The 20,298-nt window shown below is 38.8% G+C and overlaps 1 protein-coding gene and 1 long non-coding RNA gene across 2 annotated transcripts; one reads left to right on the top strand and one right to left on the bottom strand.

Moving 5' to 3' along the window:
- The first annotated feature begins 12,773 nt into the window (after positions 1 to 12,773).
- On the top strand, positions 12,774 to 16,251 carry LOC145086365 (putative disease resistance protein RGA3). Its single transcript, XM_079024114.1, has one exon. It carries the CDS (start codon positions 12,861 to 12,863, stop codon positions 16,047 to 16,049), a length of 3,189 nt encoding a protein of 1,062 aa, XP_078880240.1. The 5' UTR covers positions 12,774 to 12,860; the 3' UTR covers positions 16,050 to 16,251.
- Positions 16,252 to 16,585: 334 nt separating this feature from the next.
- LOC145090331 (uncharacterized) lies at positions 16,586 to 17,523 on the bottom strand. Its single transcript, XR_013701498.1, has 2 exons — positions 17,232 to 17,523; positions 16,586 to 16,989 (listed from the first exon to the last, which is right to left on the bottom strand). It is a non-coding gene; the product is annotated as an uncharacterized LOC145090331 (long non-coding RNA).
- Between the last annotated feature and the right edge of the window lie 2,775 nt (positions 17,524 to 20,298).

Raw genomic sequence — 20,298 nt, 5'->3', positions numbered from 1 at the left:
TGAGAGTAGATGGTTACAGTGATGCCAGCTTTCAAACGGATAGAGATAACTTCCGTTCTCAATCTGGTTGGGTATTTCTACTGAATGGAGGAGCGCAGTTACATGGAAAAGTTCCAAGCAAGATATGGTGGCTGATTCTACTTGTGAATCAGAGTACATAGCAACGAGTGAAGCGTCTAAAGAAGTAGCTTGGTTAAGGAACTTCATCAGGGATCTCGGAGTTGTTCCAACCATCCATGAGCCCATGAAAATGTTCTACGATAATGAGGGAGCAGTTGCCATGACTAAGGAACCCATAGACCATGGTAAGACCAGACATATCGACAGAAAGTACCATTTCATTAGGCATAGAGTAGAAGAAGGTCATCTTGTTGTAAAGAGGGTGTCATCTGAAGATAACCCAACAGACCCCCTCACAAAGGGTCTGAGTAGGGCTAAGCATATTCAGCATGCTTGAAGCATAGGGCTGAAAGATGGTATAAGTTTTAGTGGTTAGATTAGTCTGGTTCAGAAACTTGTTACAAAGTAAATGTAATTGACTTTTGGTGATTAAATAATAAAGTATTATTTATGAGTTTGATTACTGCCTTTTCTCAATTGTTTATTATTGTGTTTCATATTTTGCATGTTTAACTTCCCGAATAATATGATTGTTCAAACTCCACAGTCGCTCGAACTTTTGGAAGTAAGTAGTGAATTAAGGCTGTCATGAATTGGATTGCAGATTGTCTAAGGATAGACATAGCAATGGAATTGTTGCAATGTTCATGAGTACTTAGAGAGTGAGATTTGAGTATTGGATAAACCCACGCTCAGAGTATTACTTCATGGAATTCATCACGAGTAATGCTGAGACGATAATATCTATGATCTTGAAACAGAGATATATGAGTTGTAATTTGCAAGTCGGCTATACATTGGTGATACGAAAACGCATCAGTAATTTGGTGTTATAAAACGTATCGTCATGTATGGTTTGATGAGTAAAAGATACAAGCATATGAGTCAATGTTTATTCGTTCCTTTTGCCCTAACGGGAAAAGCGATATCTGTGGGCCCCTCGATGATTTGGTGTTGACTTTTGTGTTGGGCCCAGCCAAGACTAAATTGATGTGTTCAATTAGAAGTCCTATGTCATCGCAAATCAGAAATCGGGAAAGATAGATTCTGGACAAAGAGATTGATTGTATTCCATGTATTATGTCTAGGGATATCTAGTAGAACGAAGGGTCATGTGATCACTTATCTTAGGACACGTAACTGACTGGGTCAGAGTTCGGCAATAGCTTTTGGAAGCTACAATTCGCTGGTCAAATTTAGAAGTCATACTAGCAATTATAGTTACAGACTTATCCAAGTGGGAGACTGTTGGATTAGGTGTCTAATCCCATAACTATAATTGGTATGTACTTGAATTGATAGCAGCACAGTCCTTTTAGGTTGCCCTCAAACCTAGCAACCGGACAAGGAAATTATGAAAGGAGATATTGATTTATTATAAGATTAATAAATTAATATAAATGATTTATTAATATGTTAAAATATTAGTATATTGATTAGAAATCATAATGTTTCATTAATAGTTAGCCAGAAATTAATTAGAATTAATTTTGGGGTTAACTGTATTAATTATAAAGTGCAGGGACTAGTTTGTAATTATCTAATAGTTGAGTGGAAGGTTCCAGAACCTCCTTGGGAGGGGTGGACGAAATCTATAGGGGAAACCCTAATGATTTCGTCCAAGGGGATTGAATAAGGCCTTTGGATAAACTTAGGCCCCAAGCAAAGGAACATTAGGGTTTTCCCTAAACCCTAGATCCCTCAGCTATATAAGGAGCCTCTTGGCTCTCAAAATTACTCACTCCTACCTTGGAAGAAACCCTAGGCTGATTTTTGCATACCCTACCCTCTTTCCTTCAAGTTTCCTTCTTGCTTTTCTTGGGTGTGATTCCATTAGAGGGATTACATTTGTGGTGCTAGGCTTCCAAGAAGATCAAGTTCAAGAGGATTATCAGTTGTTTACTATAACAATTGAAAGGTATGTAACTCTTAAACCCTAGTTAGTTATTTTCAAAAATAGCCTCTCTCCTCTCGAGTTCTTGTTTTGCAATTCAAAGTTATATGTTCAATAGTTAAAACATAGATTCGGAGTAGGTTGCATGCGAACTTAGGAATTGTTTTCTAGTTTATTTGTTTTACCTAAAACCCATCAGTTATGACCTGTCGAAGTTTCACGACAGAACCGGCACGACCCAACGTGACGTAAATCATGAATTTATGTTAGAGTGATATTTAGCCATAGCGATCTAAACAAAAGTCGTAGAGTTTGTTAAACCGTGAGCGTGCATAAAAAGAACGTCCAAATCTGACTACATATGAGGCAGTTATGATTTTTCTAAATTTCGACTTAGCAGTATGCAGCCTGAAACTCGAATTCGAGATCGAGTGATTTCTAGCCGAAACAATCTAAACGCGAATCGAAGATCTTGTTGATAGTAGTTCAACGGTAAAAAGACAGACGAAAACGGACGTCGGATGAAGAAGTTATGAATTTTTAACGGACATTCCCTGTCCCGACCTGTTAAAAATATAATAATAAAAATAAATTCAAAAATAGCCGATGGAGTCTAAATGAAAGTTGTAGAGCTTAGTCACACCTACACGTGGATATAAAGAACGTCAAAAACGGAGCTTGTATGCGAAGGCTATGCAAGTTTGAAGTCTACTTAATCGAGTAAGCCCAACGTAATTTTGGAGTATGCCCAAAGTACCCGGAACCGCCTCAGCTACGCATTCAATGACGTCACTCGAGTACATACGCATGCAATGACGTTGCGTACACCCAACGTAAGGCTTAGTACGCCTAGTGTAATCCCAGATTCAGCACCCTATACGCACTGAGTGATTTACGGGAAACGCTAACCTTACTCGTCGAGTTTGCTGTTGGACTCAGCGAGTTCACGCCATGCACAACTCAATTGACTTCCTGAGGTCAGATCTGTTCCTTTGATCCATAGATCTGACCTTCCTAAGCCTGATAATCACGCAAAGTTCCGATCTTGGTGCTCATGCAAGGGCTCAAGAACTCTATTCGAAGAAATGACCCCTAATATGACATCCTAGTCTAATTCCTTCCGTTAATACACATAAAGCTCAGAGGGTTAAGGTCTCTGGACCTCTTTGGATCCAGATCCAAAGCCTTAACACAAGAAGGGGCCAAATGTTCACCAAATCTAGTCTCTAAAGGGTCTAGAAAACCCTAACTCCAAAGATAATCACCAAAACTGAAGAAGGGTCGAATCAATACCTCAAGAATGATGTCTCTGGCTCTGAACTTCACATAATAGCACTCTCTTCAGCCCCCTATTGCCCTGGTCACCTTCTTCTTGCAATAACACCAACACAAGGCTCAAAAATGGCCTCTTCTCCCTCACAAATGCTCTATCTCTCTTAGAGTTTCTCTCTGGGGTTTTGGTGGCCGCAATTGACAGCCATAAGGGCCTTTAAATAGGTCCTAACCCACGAAATTAGGGTTTCATTAAACAGCGCGGACTCGCCGAGTCCACCCATGAACTCACCGAGTCCGGTCACTAACCCGGATAAGAATTCGCGACCTTACTTGGCGAGTCTAAGCACCAAATCGCCGAGTCCCTCCACAAACTCCAAAATAAATGAATAAAATAATATACCTGGGAACCCGGATGTTACAATTCTCCCCCACTAGAATCAGACTTCGTCCTCGAAGTCTTACTCTGCAAACAACTCTGGATGCTGCTCGTGCATCTCTTGCTCCGACTCCCAAGTCAAACTCTGACCCTTTCCGATGCTGCCACTGGACCTGCACCAGGGGCACTTCCTTGTTCCTCAGAACCTTGATCTTCCGATCCCTAATCGCCACCGGTCTCTCAAGATAGATCATGCCCGCATCCACCGGAATATCCTCTAATGGTACCACTGCCGACTCGTCGGCTATACACTTCCTCAGCTGCGATACGTGGAAAATGTCATGAATCTGGCCCAACTCTGCAGGTAACTCCAAACGGTAGGCTACCCCGCCTAGCCTCGCAATCACTCGGAACAAGCTAATATATCATGGTCCCAGCTTGCCCCTCTTCTTGAACCGGATCACTCCTTTCCAAGGAGATACCTTCAGGAGTACGAAGTCATCGACCTGAAATTCGAGCTCGAACCGGCGCCTGTCCGCATAACTCTTCTATCTAACCTGCTGTATCTGCTTTGTCGTCTGAAGCACAATCTCTGTACTACCCATCACACGTTGCCCTACCTCTCCCCAACAAATGGGATTCCGACACCTCCTCCCATACAACAGCTCAAAGGGCGGCATACCAATACTCGAATGATGGCTGTTGTTATAGGAAAACTCAGCCAAGGGTAAGTACGTGTCCTAACTCCCTCCAAAATATAATACACATGCCCGAAGCATGTCCTCGAGCGTCTGAATCGTTCGCTCGCTCTGAAGTGTCCTCAGACATCACCATGATAAGCTCTTGCTCATTTCTCATATCCCTCTTCGATACTGAGCACCAGGTCAGCTTTTGAGTCCACAGATGAACCTCCAAAGGTTACCCATAACATGATCCAAAATATCTCACTAACTTCCTCCCCGTGACCACTATCCCAATTCCCTTCTGTTGCGACAATCACAACTCAAAACAAAATATAATGATTCCCGACAGAGACGGAGACCCCAGTCTCGCCCCTGGTTCAACCACCGGGCTCCAAAAACTCAATACTAGGGCTACTCAAGCCTAAAACTCTTCTGCATCATACACTGATCGGAGAACACTCCATCATTACACTCTCTTGCCGTCTAGTGAGTACTATGGATCCCCGTAACATCACGACATCCTCTGACTAGTGAGTACTACGGCTCCCCGTAGCACCACAACACCAACTGACTAGTGAGTACTACGGCTCCCCGTAGTACCACGACTCTCTCTCTCTGACTTGTGAGTACTACGGCTCCCCGTAGCATCACAACACCCTCTGACTAGTGAATACTACGTCTCCTCGTAGATTCACCCCATCCTCTCATTCTCATTACAATGCCACACTGTGTCCACTAACTCATGCACCATAGACTATCATAGATAGTTACACACACTTGTCCCAAATATGCATCACAGACTCAGGCGGCAACCGCTATAACAAAGTACCTACCTCTGCGGATATCCACTTCCTTAAATAATCCCTCTTGATGTCAATACCCGAAGGGCTCCCACTGGAACCGTAGATACATGATACACCACTAGTCGTCTCAAACTCAAGATTTTAAATAACTCCGAAATCGGGACATTATACCCGGGTACCACGGAACACCATTACAGAGCATCACAATGTCCTGCCTCTACCACTGATCTCCTACTCCCAGCACCATACATATACAACAATACATTTCCTCTGAGCCCCATAAAGAATTCTTCATTTTACCCAATGCGCAACTTTAGTGTATCCAAACACTCAATTGGAATACAAAGAAAGCGCTAACGCTCCAGAACACACTGATGATCCTCCGAAACCCCTTTCCTCTACTGCTCAAAATCCAAGCAAGAATACACATACCAGTTCGGGAGTTGGCTGCTCGATAATCTTCTATCCACCCCCAAAAAGTGGCATAAACACTCCATACTTCGACCCAGAAGTTCTCAACTGCCCATACCATCATTACGAGCCTTCCACTTGAAACGACCCTGACCACCACTAGATTTCTGACCATTGGCCACCTGCCGTGGAGACACCCATCCCATTCTTAGACATATACCACATGCATTATCTCGCTCTGCACCTTTCCTTGATCACCAATGACCTCGGTCTCATGAATTCGAGCCGCAGGTTTCTGTATCCAACCCCTAACCGCTCTTGCACAAATCTCTAGTTCCCTCAATAAAATACCCAGATCTCCCCCACTTAGGGTTCTGACCATCACCAATTGACGCATCAACAATCTACCCCACATACGGTTTACACCAAAAACATCGCACCTACGCTTGGAAGGTGCCACACAACGCCCAATGATCTCACCACGTAGAGATCAAGAAACCTCAATTACCCTAAATCTCCGATGAAATCCTCAGGAAATCATCATTACGACTGCCTATAGCCATTCGAAGTCTCATACCATCCCAATACCGAACATCTCAACTGTCCAGTGACTGACTCTTAGACTGAAACAATAAATCATCATGCTCCCCATTCTTGACTTCGTAACCCCTGTTCCAACACATGAATCATCAGAAGAATAGGGACTACACTACCATACTCAATACTCATCATAGAAAGAAGAGCCACCTCTCTGATATACTCGACTGGATTACCCGTTGATACCGCTACCACACGCCCTACTATACTCAATTAGGGTGTAATGTGGTCCTTGACCATCTCAGTCCCCACTGACTACCTACTCATGGTAGATCATTTCCTCGCGGAAGACATGCTGCCTGATACACTGGTTGAAAAATCATCATCAATGTCAACCCGTAGGGTTTACTCCTAAACCCAAAACTGAAATCTCACGTCTCTCCTGTATCCCACAGGAAACATAAATAGCACCCATCAGGTCACAGAAGGTGACATCTCCTCCATCGGCTGATTGCTCACTCAGACCGCAATCCCCCATAAATGCCTTCTCTACTAATCCCTGAGTCTTGCGACTACATATGACATCTTACCAATAATACTCTGGAATGCTCTCGACCTCCCTCTCAAGGGATGCCTCTTCAGACTCAATCATGGCCCTCAGGCCTAAAACCCCATCGCGTCCAAATTCCACCAATCAATCCTGACCGGACAACCGGAGAATCACAAGCATAATTTTATAAGAACCATGGTACTCAGCCCATGACATCTCTTCTCAATCTGCTATAGTATATGGTACACGAACCATAACATCACTCCTCAATCTGTTCTGATGTATGGTACTCGAACCATAACATCACTCATCAATCTGCCCCGATGTATGGTACCCGAACCATAACATCACTCCTCAATCTGCTCCGATGTATGGTACTCGAACCATAACATCACTCCTCATTCTGCTCTGATGTATGATATTCGAACCATAACATCACTCCTCAATCTGCTCCGGTGTATGGTACTTGAACCATAACATCACTCATCAATTTGCTATTTAGAACCTTTAGAATACTCCTTGTATCGAGTATGGGTCCTCTGCTTTCGGTAGTACGGGCCCATACTACCTGCCACATCTAACCCATACTTTACACACGGACCATTCCAGAGCTCCTAAGTAGCTGGTCAACCTTCTCGTTCACTAATTCCACCACGCGTGCTCGCTCCTTAGCGAAATGCTCTACTCTGCCAGCGTACTCATCTGACTAAGGTTACTCCCTAGGCTCTTCCTTGGTCCTCCCACTTCTTTGCCATCAGCTGCTGAAGAGCTTCTAATGATGCCAACCATCTACCTCCTGAATATCGTCATATTCACTTGGTAGCTGACTCCCATCATCGAGAGTTCCTCAAAGCACGAAGCAAGCAGCATTCGGGCATCAAAGAATACATAGGACTCACTCTGGGTGATAACTCTGCTTGCTCTGCTCATTCTCAAAAGTACCACCGAACTCTGCAACTTTACCCCTCGCGGGTACTAATTATTCCTTCGATAAGCACCACAATACTCATCTAGGCATCTCTCCTAGATTACTCCTCTACTCAAATCCCCTAAAAGGATTCCAACTGAATACTCTCACTCATCACATGCTCAAAAGCACATCACATATAACAACAACTCCTAGGCTAAGGCATCACGAATCAGGCCACTCTAGTCCTAAGATATGAAATACCTAGCCTGTCTCTAGCATGCATAATATCTCATAAAAATGTATCATAAATATCTCATAACACAAAAGTAAGGGCATTTTGGGAAATCACCGTTCGGGCTCTGGCTGATTGTACACACTGCTCTTTCTCGCTTTCTCTTTGAACTCTTATTCGCTTTAGAAAATCATTTCTTTGAAAATTTTTCTTACTTCCTCAGTTTGAGTCTAGATTTACCCGAAGGTGCATCCGAATCCCTCAAACCAAGGCTCTGATACCAACTTGTAACACCGAAATTTTTAAAACAAAATTTTCATTTAAAATCGTTTATCTCTTTAACACTTTTCATTAAAATCTCTCTTTTTGTTTAAATTACAATACATGACTCTTTTGTTCATTCAATTAATAAACCAGGATCCTCAAAACAAACGCTTCCTCTGGTGTGTACAATCGAGCCGGTGCCGTCTCGTGATCCTGAGAAAACCTTAAACATATAACACAAAACACTGTAAGCAGGAAGCTTAGTGAGTTCCCCAAAATACCACTCTAACACATACGCCTTTCCAGGCCATAAATCTGTAGGATCTTCCGATCCAAGTGTCTCAGGGGATTTCCATCCCATAACTCTGTTGACCTTCCGGTCCATAACTCTGTGGACCTTCCACTCCTAACTCTGGAACATGCACATCATAAATCACATAGAAATAACGCAGTGCAACACATAACATAGATAGCATACAAGATACTCTGTCACCTAACTCTGTTACCACTCTAGGTAAAGTATAGTGAGAAGACTCACCTCATATGTCTCGGTAAATCTTTGTCTCGGTAGAAATACAATCTAGCCTCCGCCTAATCACATAAAGTAAATACTTTCATAAATATAACTCTCGAGACTAGACTCAACCCTCTCTTGGCACCCACAGAAGGGTAGAAAGACCATTTTACCCCTCTCTTGGCTCAAAGGCCCCATTGTTGACTAAACCCTAAAAGTCAATAGTCAAACTTTGACCCGACTCGTCGAGTGCACTTGGGCGACTCGGCGAGTCTACACGTGTCCACTATCTCTCTAGTCTCGCTTGGCATGTCGAGTCTTTCCCCTTGATCGACGAGTTACAACTGGCATGAATCGCGGGGCCACCCCGACTCAACTTTCCGAGTCTCAAGATCAACTCGGTGAGTTCCGCCTTGAACTCCAGTCCTCTATCCCCCTTCTGACTCACCGAGTCATTCCCCCAACTCGGCAAGTTACGCACTGAGTGATTTACGGGAAACCCTAACCCTACTCGTCGAGTCTGCCGTTGGACTCGGCGAGTTCACGCCATGCACAACTCAATTGACCTCCTGAGGTCAGATCTGTTCCTTTGATCCATAGATCTGACCTTCCTAAGCCTGATAATCACGCAAAGTTCCGATCTTGGTGCTCATGCAAGGGCTCAAGAACTCTATTCGAAGAAATGACCCCTAATATGACATCCTAGTCTAATTCCTTCCGTTAATACACATAAAGCTCAGAGGGTTAAGGTCTCTGGACCTCTTTGGATCTAGATCCAAAGCCTTAACACAAGAAGGGGCCAAATGTTCACCAAATCTAGTCTCTAAAGGGTCTAGAAAACCCTAACTCCAAAGATAATCACCAAAATTGAAGAAGGGTCGAATCAATACCTCAAGAATGATGTCTCTGGCTCTAAACTTCATAGAATATCACTCTTTTCATCCCCCTGTTGCCTTGGTCACCTTCTTCTTGCAATAACACCAACACAAGGATCAAAAATGGCCTCTTCTCCCTCACAAATGCTCTAGCTCTCTTAGGGTTTCTATCTGGGGTTTTGGTGGCCGCAATTGACAGCCATAAGGGCCTTTAAATAGGTCCCAACCCACGAAATTAGGGTTTCATTAAGCAGTGCGGACTCGCCGAGTCCACCCATGAACTCGCCGAGTCCAGTCACTAATCCGGATAAGAATTCGCAACCTTACTCAGCGAGTCTAAGCACCAACTCGCCGAGTCCCTCCACAAACTCCAAAATAAATGAATAAAATAATATACCTGGGAACCCGGATGTTACAAATAGTCTAACCCTTATTATGATTTACAAGTCCAGGCGATGTTGTGGCTGCGTAATCATGTGATGATACCCTAAACCTTACTAGACACATATTCAGGGAGTGAATTAGTATTGTCTATGTGATGTAGGTGATGATCCTTAGGAAAAGTTCTTAGGAACAAACATATAAGGAAATAAGATGTAAGGAGATGAGAGGTAAATATGATATAGGAGATGACCCTTAGGATAATATCTTTAGGGAAGATTAAACGAAGATAATGGGGATGGGTAATTGGGTTGATTGTTTGATGATTGAATATAATAATTATATTATTGTGGGTTGAAAACCCTACATGCTCACCGCGCTCCCAAGCTCGACCCACTAAGTTTTCTTTACATTACAGGTAATGGCACAAAAGTATAAGTTGGTGGACTTGACAAGAGATTCTGGATTATAGACCAGTCATTATAAATAACTGTTGTAAGGTCTATTTTATACTGTTTATGCTTTTGGTCTGTATCGGAACATGACATCCCGAGATTTTTTTATTTAATGAAAAATGCATATCTTTAAGAAATACTTTGATAAATTTTATTTTATCATATTTTATTTTGGGAACAAATTCCGCAACTCTTTTAATCAAAGAATTACTCTAATTTTATAAAACAAAGCATAAACAAATCGGTCTTTTTTGACCGTGAAATTGGGGATGTCACAGTGCCCCTAGTGGGGTCCAAGGGGTAGAGCCCCTGGCTGGGGTCTCGATTGTAATTCTTGGAATAATAATTAAAAGGATATGGGGACATAGTGGGAAAAACGAATTCTTGAAGGTGATTATGGTAAAACTGACGAAATTTGTCAGTTTTGGAAACCCTAATTCCTCATTAATTTCAGATTTCTTGGTTTGCTTCCAAAGCAACTCATGACGAACCAACCCTAATGAAACCCTAATCTTGTTTATTATATAAACGACTCTTCCTTTTGAGAAGATATATACGAAAATTAGCTCTTGTTTTTCTTAAAACACTCACAGAGTTCTTCTAGCAATTTGGCTTACGATTTATGTGTCTAGAATCTTAAGTGTCCTCTTGGATTATCCTAGGCTGAATTTCTTGTAAGCCAGACATAGGATAGAAATATCAGTTCGGAAAGTGTTTCATACGATCCAAATGGTATCCAGATCTCCAACGTAAACCCTATATTCTCTAACAATTAAGCTAATTCATTCCTGACTTGAAGCATTTATTTCATAAACATAAAAGAAAATAAGAAACACGAATAATTCCCTATCTATTTTTTTTTCTTTATAATCATGATTTACAATAGTTCCATATTGTAGTCATTTAATGTGTCATTTTTTGAAATGTCTTTTTAAACGTCTTTTTAAACCATAATTTTTTAAGTTTAACCAATCCGTTGTTTAGAAGTCTAACTAAATAACATCTAAATTGAAACATATTGTACCTCTTTAAACCATAATTTTTTAATGAACCCATATATATAATATATGAATGTAATAAATAGTGATATAGTATAGAGTGTTTAACATTAGTAAGTATTATCATTTAAATTTTATTTTCTTTATATTATTACTTGCATTTATGATTTTTTGAAGTTATCATGAGATGGTCTCACATTACAACAAAATTTATTTTAAATTAAGGTAAAAATAAACCATGATATTTTAGTTTTTAGTTTTTACTAAATATTATTACATATAAAAAAGGGAAAATTGCAATAAAATCCTTACATATTGGCCTCATATTCGATTTAGTCTCTTTATTTTTTTTATTCAATTAAGTCTCAAAAACCGGAAATTGTATTCAAATTAACCCTTTTACCAACTTAACAAGTTATCCATCTTTCAAAAATTATATTTTTGTCACAGATTTCAAAATTTATTATGAATTTGGTCCAAAATATACCATTTTGGCACAAATATTAGAATTTTGTTATGAATTCATCCTAACTTTAGTTTTTTTACAACATTTTTCTTAAAAAAAAATTCAAATGTTTTTTCTTTATAAAATCATATTTATACAAAAAAAAAACACATTTTCACATAAAAAATCTTATATTTACTATATAAAACCTTTTTTTTAATTTTTTTTGTATACAAAATAACTATTTATAAAATTAGGTATTTATTAAGTACATAAATATATACAAATCCGTTTTTATTATATATATATATATATATATATATATATATATATATATATATATAAATGTGTTTGAATACAAATGCATTTATTATAAAAATAGGTGTTTATTATATATATATATATATATATATATATATATATATATATATATGTTTTTACAAAATAAAACGCTTATTTGAGTCATATAAATATATTTTTACAGAAGAAATGTATATGTTTACTATGAAATAGGTGTTTTTATAAAAAATATTTGTTTGCATACAAAAGTATTTATAATAAAATAGATGTTTGTATACATTTTCTTTTGTAAAATAAATGTATATATATATTTTTTTTTATAAAAGCAGATTTGTATATATTTATGTACTTAATAAATACCAAATTTTATAAATTGGTATTTCGTATAGAAAAAATTAAAAAGTTTTTATATAGTAAATATAAGATTTTTTTATGTGAAAATATGTTTTTTTTTTGTATAAATATGATTTTATAAAGAAAAAACATTTGATTTTTTTTTTTGAAGAAAAAAATTATAAAAAAACTAAAGTTATGATGAATTAATAACAAAATTCTAATTTAGGCCAAAAGTTTATACGTTGGATCAAATTTGTCAAAAAAAAAAAATTAAAATGGAAGCCTAAAGTACACGTAAAAAATAAGTAAAAAACAAATATATATGTAGATAAAAAAAAATAGTAAAATAAAAGATAAAAGTAAGAAATAAAAAAAGAGGAGTTTAAAATGACTTTTAATTTGTTTCCGGTTCACATTGCTCTGACCCTCTCTCTCTCTCTCTCTCTCTCTCTCTCTCTCTCTCTCTCTCATCGCCTCACTCTAGCTTTCTCAACAGTGAAAATGGCCGAAGCACTAGTGACTATTGCTGCCGAGGGGATACTGAAAAAGGTGTTGACTATCGCTGCCAGCGAAATCTCCATTGCTTGGGGCTGTGAAGAAAAGCTGAGCAGTCTTCACAGAACATTGGATCTGATTCGTGCCAAGTTGAGCGACGCGGAAAGTCAAAAGGGAACACAAGCTGTGATGGTGTGGCTGAAGCAGCTAAAAGATGTAGTGGATGAAGCTGATGATGTGTTGGACGAGGTTCATTACGAAATGTTGAGGCGTCAGATAAAGAAACCAGATCGGTTGTCAAGAAAGGTATCGTGCCTTCCAATCTTAAAAAAGTTTTCATTTCGTAATGAAATAGGTCATAAAATCCAAAACATCAATAAAACGTTGCTTGAGATCTATACACAAGCAAACGGTTTAGGACTACAAAATGAACACCCAGCTGGCTCTATTCCAGATGGACTCTATCGGGAGACTATTCCACATCCAGAAGAATTCAAGATTGTTGGGAGGGATGATGATGTCCTACGTATCATAGAGCTTTTAACCCAATCAAGAAAGGAAGAAAAACTTGCAGTTGTTCCCATTGTGGGAATGGGTGGTATTGGGAAGACAGCTTTGGCTAAGTTGGTCTACAATGATAAAAGAATCGTGCAACATTTTAATGTTAAAGCATGGTTGTGTGTGTCGGTTAAGGTTGACATCATCACTCTTCTTGCAAAGATCTATGAATCTCTTGTTGGAAAGAAACCTGAGTCGGACTCTAAGGTCAATTTAATTAAAAGTCTTGAAGAGAAATTGGGATCAAAAAGATATTTTCTTGTCTTGGATGATGTTTGGGTTGAAGAGAGGCCATATTGGGAAGAGTTTAGGAGATGTATGCTAAGTGTAAACTCACAAAATGGAAGTTGCATTCTTGTCACTACACGGAAACTTGAAATTGGAACTCGCGATATGATCATGGATTCCTATTGTCTGGAAGGTCTTTCCAATGATGAGTGTTGGTCAATCTTTAGAGAAAGAGCGTTTGTGGGAGGAGAATCACCTTCACCAGAATTGGAGGAGATAGGTCGTGAGATTGTGAATAAGTGTGGTGGTTTACCATTGCTATTAAATGTAATAGGTGGCATGTTTGCAAATTACAGTGGTCCAGAGAAGTGGTTATCCATAAAAAACAGCAAGGTTTGGGATCTAGAAGAAGAAAGGGATAGAATTCAAAAGAGTTTGGAACTGAGCTTTGATAATCTCCCTAATTCTATTATCAAGCAATGTTTTGTATATTGTTCCATCTTTGAAAAAGACACGGTAATGGAAAGGGAAGAACTGGTGCGACTTTGGATGGCTTTAGGATTGGTTCAAGCAGATGAGGCAAGTAACAAGGAGATGGAGGTTGTGGGAAATGATATTTTTCAAATATTGGTTAACAATTCATTGTTTCAAGATGTTAAAAGGGATGAGTATGGTCACATCACTCATTGTAGTATGCATGATCTGGTGCATGATCTTTTGTTATCACTTTCGAAACATGAAAGCTTACGTCTGATGGGTGTGAAGAATGATGATATTGCTCGTATTCCTCAGATTAAGCATCTCATTTTTTACCAATTATATCATGAATTAGAAGGCAAGATTTGTAAGTTCATTGAAAGGGATACAGTGGCTAGAACTTTGCGCACATTGTTCATCGAGGGTGAAGTTGAGAAGAATTTTTCATTTGAACGATTCAAGTGCATGAGAATCTTAAAACTCAAAGGATGTCATATAGATAAGTTACATGATTCAATTGGAGAGTTGGTGCATCTTAGGTATCTTGATTTGTCAAATACAGAGATCCATGTTCTTCCAGAATCTATTGGTAACTTATACCACTTGCAAACTCTAAAGTTGCCTTACGGATTTAAGCAGTTTCCAGAATCCATGAGAAATTTAATAAGCCTGCGATATTTCCAAGGTCACATAAAGATTCCCGCCAATATTGTAGGACACCTGACCTCTCTTCGAAATTTGTCTTCCTTCACAGTGCTTAGTAGTATGGGACATGGTATTGAAGTGCTACACCATTTGAATAACCTTACTGGAAAGCTCCGTATTTGCGATCTAGAAAATGTTAGGAGCAAAGAGGATGCTATCAAGGCAGGTTTATCTAGCAAGAAAAACATATACGATATTGAATTCAATTGGAGTGAGTATAATGAAAGTGCCAACAGAAATGACAAGGATGTATTGGAAGGCTTACAACCCCCTCGAGATGTGAAAACATTGACAATTAACAAATTTTCTGGTGATAATTTTCCAGATTGGACGCCACTTGACAATCTCGTGAAGATCTCACTAAGTGGATGTCGCAGCTGCCTCTCCCTTCCAATGCTTGAGCACCTACCACATCTTCGGAATCTTTTCTTATCTAATATGGACAGTTTGACATGCTTAAGGAATTCTGATGTTACCGGATCGATGAAGCCTTTGTTTCCATCGTTGAGATCGCTCGGACTAATACATATGAAAAGACTGGAAAAGTGGATAGATGGAGCACCCAACAGCTCAAAAATGATTTCTCCTGTCCTCGAGAGCTTGTCCATTCGAGATTGCCCGAAGATTGTTCTCTTAGATGAATCCCATCCCCACCCTCTTAATTCCTTAGAGATTAGAGCTTGCACAGGTCTCGTGTCCATTAAGAGCATACAAGGCCTTACATCTCTCGAAACTTTAGTAATTTCCAAGTGTGATAGTCTTTTAGGAATAACCAATTTGCCCAACCAATGTCATTCTTTGAAGACTTTGAAAATTACCTACTGCAGCAAACTGAATTCCTTGCCTCTAAAATTGTTTGATTGTTTTGTGTTCTTAAATAAGTTGAAACTTGGTCCGTTTTCACAGGAGCTCGATTATCTCCCAAGTCTCAAAGGTATCGTGAAGTTAAGGGACCACCTTCACTCATTGGACTTGTGGGGTTGGGATGATTGGGAATCAATGCCAGAAGAAATACAACACCTCACCTCACTGACTCGGTTACAAATACATAAATTTGGAATACAAGAGCTGCCTATGTGGTTAACCAACATGTCATCCATCCGACATTTACTTTTCCATGATTGCAAGGGTCTAGATAAAGAAACGGTTAAACGAGGAGCGCCTCATGAAGCAAATTTTGTCAGTGTAAATTATTCAAGGGTTTCCATAAATAGAGATGTTAATTAGCTATTTGAGTGTGTTGGTGTATAATAAAATGTGTTGTATCATTCGTTTCTCCTCTTGTTCAGTTATAAATTCTCGTCCGACTTTCTCCCTAGCCATCCATTTGTATGAGAGATCGCTGTCATTCAACATTTAAAGGAGACAAGTAGAAATGTTGTGTAAAACAGTAAAAGTCCAAACTTTTTATGAATTTGATTTTTAAACACTTAATACTAAAATTCATAACACTCGGTCTCTTGCCTACCATTTATATCTGTAAGACTACAACTTCTAATTGCAATTAGTTGACCCCAACTTTGCAAAGTTCATTTCTGCTTAATTTTCTTGTATAATTCATCAATCATCATTGGAATTTTCTTGCATGATGGCTCTCATTCATTGCAACTGATTTGTACTACATCTAATAAGTACAAAATTAATGGATTGCAAAATGCAAATCCTAGTCTCCTATTTCTATCACTAAACTACTCATCCTTCAGTATGTTGACAAACATAAACTATCAGTCTAACGTTCCTAAGGACTATCTTAGCATCATTAGTGACAGAATACCACACTAATTATTAGATCAAGTGAAATACCAAATATGACATAATTGTGAACCAAAATCAACATGGAGCATCGTGTTTAACTCAAAAGATGAAGTCATAGCATAGATGCACAAATTAACAACACAACCTCAAATTTTCAGTTTTCAAATCCTCCCAACTTTGTGACAATTTCAGCAAATGGTATAGGCTTCAACTCATTACTTGGTCCATTTGGAACACAACTTTCTTTCTCCCTTTGGATTCAAATGTCTCTTCCCTTCCAGCAATAAAAAGGACAGTAAATATATGTAACTGTGATTGAATGATTAGATTTTTCTGTAGCTTCATCCAACATACATCAAAGATAGCATTGTCATGAGCAAACCCAAACCACTCACATAGCCTGCTTTATCTGCTAAAGAAATCAACACTTCTAAACTTCAGTCTGGTATGTTTGGTAATTAAATGGATATTAATCATCCTCACCAGTAATTCGGTTGATTAGATTCATCACCAAAAATGAGAAGTGTAAGTTTGGAAAATTAAGCTTTCAAAATCGATTCTTTTTAGAATCGGATATATATACAGCCAAACACGTCAATATACATACTTGTATAAAGTTGGAAATGATCAGATTGTGAGTTAGATTAGGTAAACCTGATGTTAAAATTGACTTCAAATCGACTCGGCCTCATCTTAGCCTGACGAGGCCACTTAAAAGTCGCTTCAAACATACAGGGAAGAATCAAAATAGCAGCGATTCTAATTTTGGATGTCCAGGAAGAGGGTTTTATTCAAAACCCGAGATTTCTCAATTTACCCAAATCGGCCCCTTCAATTGTATATCTCCTTATTCATTCTCTTCATTTTTCACTATGGGATCTGTAGTCTCTTTCATCCGTGATTTTTTCTGATTTGGTTTTCCATATAAATCCAGGTGTTTGTCTCAAAATTTTATTTAATTACTTATTATTTTTGATTCAATGATTCTCATTATATATCGGTGATTATCGTTAGTTAGAAGTTTTATTCCACATTATTGAGTCACTTTGGATTATATGGGACATTACATGTGACCTAGTTCATGAATATTATAAAACTTTGTTGATTGGCAAGTGTTTATTGGTTTTGCTCATTATTATCAACTAGGGAAGTATTCCTGTTTTGCGGAGTTAATTCACTCTTTACAAAATTATAAATACATTTCTTCGACCACCTAGGCTTACATGACCTCAATTGACAATCTTACACCTAAATCAGAAAAAAATCATTCATATGAAAAATTGATACATAACACTTATAACATGTACCGCTAGTAACACGAGAATCACGCTTAAAACTTGGATCAACGAAGCAAAAGATTGCTTAGTGATTATGATGAGCTGACGTCCAAGTTTTGTCGTAGAATTGGGTCCTTAACCTTGGTATGAACTACCTTAATTAATTTTCTAAGGATAAGTTTGGTTGTAGTTTTGCTAATATGCAAATAGGTTGATTGTGCACCTTATAATTGCATTTGTTTGGACAATTAGGATATATAAGAAACTCATAATTATCTTCATACAAATTTGATTTAAAAGCATCAGAAAGGTAAATATATTAGTATAACTTAAACTATATACCATTGAAAACATAAACAAATTAAAGAAATGCTAAGATTAATCAAAATATACATAAATAAAGAAATTGAAAGCAAACTACAAATTGACCGACATGTGATGCATCCAAACTTAATAATGTATACCCCTTTGGAAGTATTTCCAACAAAAATGAAATCAAGAAATATCGATATTCATGCTGAAAAAAGAAAATATTCAAATAGTTATCTCTTCATGACACATGTCACTATAATTTTAAATCAAGAGAGTAAGATGTATTACCTGTATAGTTCTGTTGTGGTATTTTTAAATGATATTATAGCCAATAGTATCAAGAACTACGCAATTAAATCTTCTACCGCTGCACCACCAAATGACAAAATCAATTACAAAGGATGCATTCTTATGCTCCCTTAGATTAAATAACCCAAAAATCACCAATCTGAAAATGAGGTTGTAAAATCTTGATATGTAAGAAGCATACATGATGTAGAAGATAGGCAACATGAAAAAAAATTACCAAGAAAGTTGAAAGGGCTTACTCAAGTAACTGTAGACACAAATAATCAAGTCATTAGCAACACAATTGATTTGAGGTCAACAAAACTGCTCATTTTTTAATATGCCCTACAATACAACATAGAGGTCAAGAACATTCAAGAAACCCTTAAAATCAAAATACATATGTAATGTGTGTAAATTAAAGATAGAAATTATACTTGTTCCCTAAGTTGCACGAAAACGGATACGACAACAGGAAACGGATACAGAACGGAAATGGGAAAAGACAAAACTCAAAAATTCAAGATACGGATACGGAAAAGATACGACAATATAGGCATAGGGCATGGGCATAGCCATAGGCATTGGCATGGGCATTGGCATTGGCATGGGCATGGGCATAACCATATGCATAGGCATTGGCATTGGCATGGGCATGTGCATGGGCATAGGCATGAGCATGAGCATTGGCATGGGCATGGTCATGGGCATGGGCTTGTGCATAGGCATGGACATGGGTATGGGCATGGTCATACGCATAGGCATAGACATAAGCATGGGCATGGACATGAGCATGGGCATGGGCATGGGTATGCGTATAGGCATAGGCATGGGCATAAGCATACACATATACATAGGCATAGAAATAGGCATGAGCATGGGCATGAACATGGGCATATGCACAGGCATAGGTAATGTCATAGGCATAGGCATAGGCATAGGCATAGGCATAGGTATAGGTATAGGCATAGGAATCAACATAGGCATAGGCATAGGCATATGCATATGCATGGGCATAGGCATAGGCACAGATATGGGCATGGGCATGGGCGTGGGCATGGGTATGGACATAGGCATAGGTATAGGCACGTGCATGGGCATTGGCATGGGCATTAGCATGAGCATGGGCATAGCCATAGACATATGCATAGCTATAGGCATAGCCATAGCCATAGGCATAGGCATAGGCATGGGCATGGGCATGGACATGGGCAAGGCATGGGCATGGGTATAGGCACGGGCATAGGCATAGACATAGGCATAGGCAAAGGCATAGGACTAGGCCTAGGAATAAGCATAGGTATAGGCATATACATAGGCATAGGCATATGCATAATCATAGGCATTGGAATAGGCATCATCATCGGCATCGACATAGGCATCGGTATCGACATAGGCATATGCATAGGTATCAACATGGGCATGGGCATGGCAAGGGAATGGACATTGGCATGGGCATGGGTATAGGCATAGGCATAGACATGGGCATGGGCATAGGCATTGGCATAGGTATGGGCATGGGCATGGCCATGGAGGTTGCTTCTTGTTCTTGAGAGGCCATAATAATCAATATGATTTTTGAATTGGTGAGTGGTTAATTTTTTCTTGTTCTTGATCGACGACAGGCAAGGGCGCAAGGCAGTAAACGATTAGAATTAACCGGGAGGCAACGATCGGTTTAGGCTTGTAGTTGTAGGGTAATATCGATTACTATAGTCCATTATTCCATTAGCCTTTTGGACTTAGAAAGCCCATGCAAAACCAAAAAAAAATAGAAACTTTGTGGAAACTTACCATAAACGTTTCTTGATTTACCGATACGTCCCGTAAATGTTTCCCAAGTG

Source organism: Lactuca serriola, chromosome 2 (genome assembly GCF_051521515.1).
Source record: "Lactuca serriola cultivar US96UC23 chromosome 2, Lser_US96UC23_V15, whole genome shotgun sequence".
In the NCBI taxonomy this organism is placed as follows: domain Eukaryota; kingdom Viridiplantae; phylum Streptophyta; class Magnoliopsida; order Asterales; family Asteraceae; genus Lactuca; species Lactuca serriola.
This window is presented reverse-complemented; position numbering and strand designations above follow the sequence as displayed.

What these genes read in the sequence shown, in the direction of transcription:
- LOC145086365 (XM_079024114.1), top strand. Translation starts at nt 12,861, where the DNA reads ATGGCCGAAGCACTAGTGACTATTGCTGCCGAGGGGATACTGAAAAAG.